General features: G+C 35.3%; 1 protein-coding gene across 1 annotated transcript; it reads left to right on the forward strand.

Annotated features, from left to right (window-relative positions):
* Window positions 1-103: 103 nt before the first annotated feature.
* Window positions 104-1,332, forward strand: LOC117106985 (integrator complex subunit 12-like; the record flags this gene model as incomplete). Its single annotated transcript, XM_033248502.1, has 2 exons — window positions 104-466; window positions 1,225-1,332. Coding segments are annotated over 2 exons (471 nt in total), but the record flags the coding sequence as incomplete, so codon positions are not given.
* Between the last annotated feature and the right edge of the window lie 281 nt (window positions 1,333-1,613).

The following is a 1,613-nucleotide window of genomic DNA, read 5'->3' on the forward strand; positions in this document are numbered from 1 at the left end:
TCTTCCATCTGGTGCACTTATTGACAGAGGTAGTTCCCCTCTGATTCAACTTATTCTTATTGACCAAGCTAATCTATATCTATTTTTGTGCTCTGTCCTTTAGATAAAAAAAGATATTTCAGACATCTTCGAGCCATCTGAAAAGAAGAAACGCAAATTAAATGTTGATCGACCAAGAAAGCCAGTTATAGACGACGACGATGATGATGAAGAAGATGAAGAAGATGTAGAAGATGATGAAGAAGCAATTGAAGAAAATGATGAGCATGAAGATGATGATGAAGAGGATGAAGAAGCTGCAGATGCTGACACAAACATGGAGGTAGCAGAGGAGATACCTGGGAGCACAGACGTTGGCGACTTTGCTCTCGAGTTAGGATTGTCATGCAATGTTTGTAAACAGATTAGCGTGTCAAAGGGCAACCAACTTGTTGAGTGTCAAGAGTGCCACTCTCTTTATCACCAGGTTTGTACATTCCACATTTCTTTTATTCATTATTAATTATTATTTTCTTATTTCAAGCAAAGATACTAGAAATACAAGATAGAGCACCAGCATAGCAAAAATGAGGCAGAAATTGGTCCAGACGTACGCGGCGCCCTTCTCTTTTTTATAATGTAAGTTTTCTATACTTGGTCCAGACGTACAGGGCGCCCTTCTGTTGCTAGGTATATCCAGACGCACACAAAGCCCTTCTTTTTCCACTAATGGAGGAAAACTTTATCACTAATTAGAGTCCGCTCATACGATTCAGCTCATTTGTGTCTGTCATTTTATTGTTTTAATTTATTTATGCCTACTTGTTTGTATCTTACGGATAATGGCGACAACTTCAACCTCCACAACAGGAGGTTATGTATTCACAATTATGTAACGGTGGCAGGCGTTTTTTAGATCCAGCCGTACACTGCGCCCCATTGTTTGTATTCCCACCATGCATTTCAGTGGAACATTTTATTTTCTGTGGAGAACTCTATCTTGTTTTTCTAATATCTTTGTTTCAAGTAAAATATTGCTTTCTTGCTCTTTGAGAAAAAATACGTAAAATTTTCACTGAGTCTTAGAATCATTTGCAGTTGCTACAATAATCATTAAATTGGCTGCCAGAGATTTAAGGATATGTTAGGAAAATATTGGCTTAGTATTTTTAAATATCAATTAAATTTACAAATTTAAATAACATAACATAAGCACAATTTGTTTTTGTTTTTGTTTTTTTTCAGAAATGTCATAAACCATTTGTGAGTGACGCCGAGATAAATGATCCTCGACTCGTATGGTATTGTAGCCGATGTTTTAAAAGTTTAAAGAAAATGGTAAGAAATGATTGAAGCTATTAACTCACACCTGTGACCTCTAGCTGTCAAGGCGAGCATCATAACCATTAGACCACAGAGGCTTTATGGTTGAACAGATTCAAATACCACCAGAAATAGGTACGGCTAGAAACAAATAGTTGCATATAATATAAATCAAGATAGCCATTAACACAGTGTTAATGGCTATCTTGATTTATATTATATGCAACTATTTGTTAAATATATATAAATCAAGATAGCTGTTAACACTGTTGAATTATACATAATAGTGTGTGTATATATATATATGTATA

The sequence above is a fragment of the Anneissia japonica genome, unplaced genomic scaffold (genome assembly GCF_011630105.1).
Source record: "Anneissia japonica isolate Jap-2015-1 unplaced genomic scaffold, ASM1163010v1 scaffold286149_len1613_cov250_single, whole genome shotgun sequence".
NCBI lineage: Eukaryota > Metazoa > Echinodermata > Crinoidea > Comatulida > Comatulidae > Anneissia > Anneissia japonica.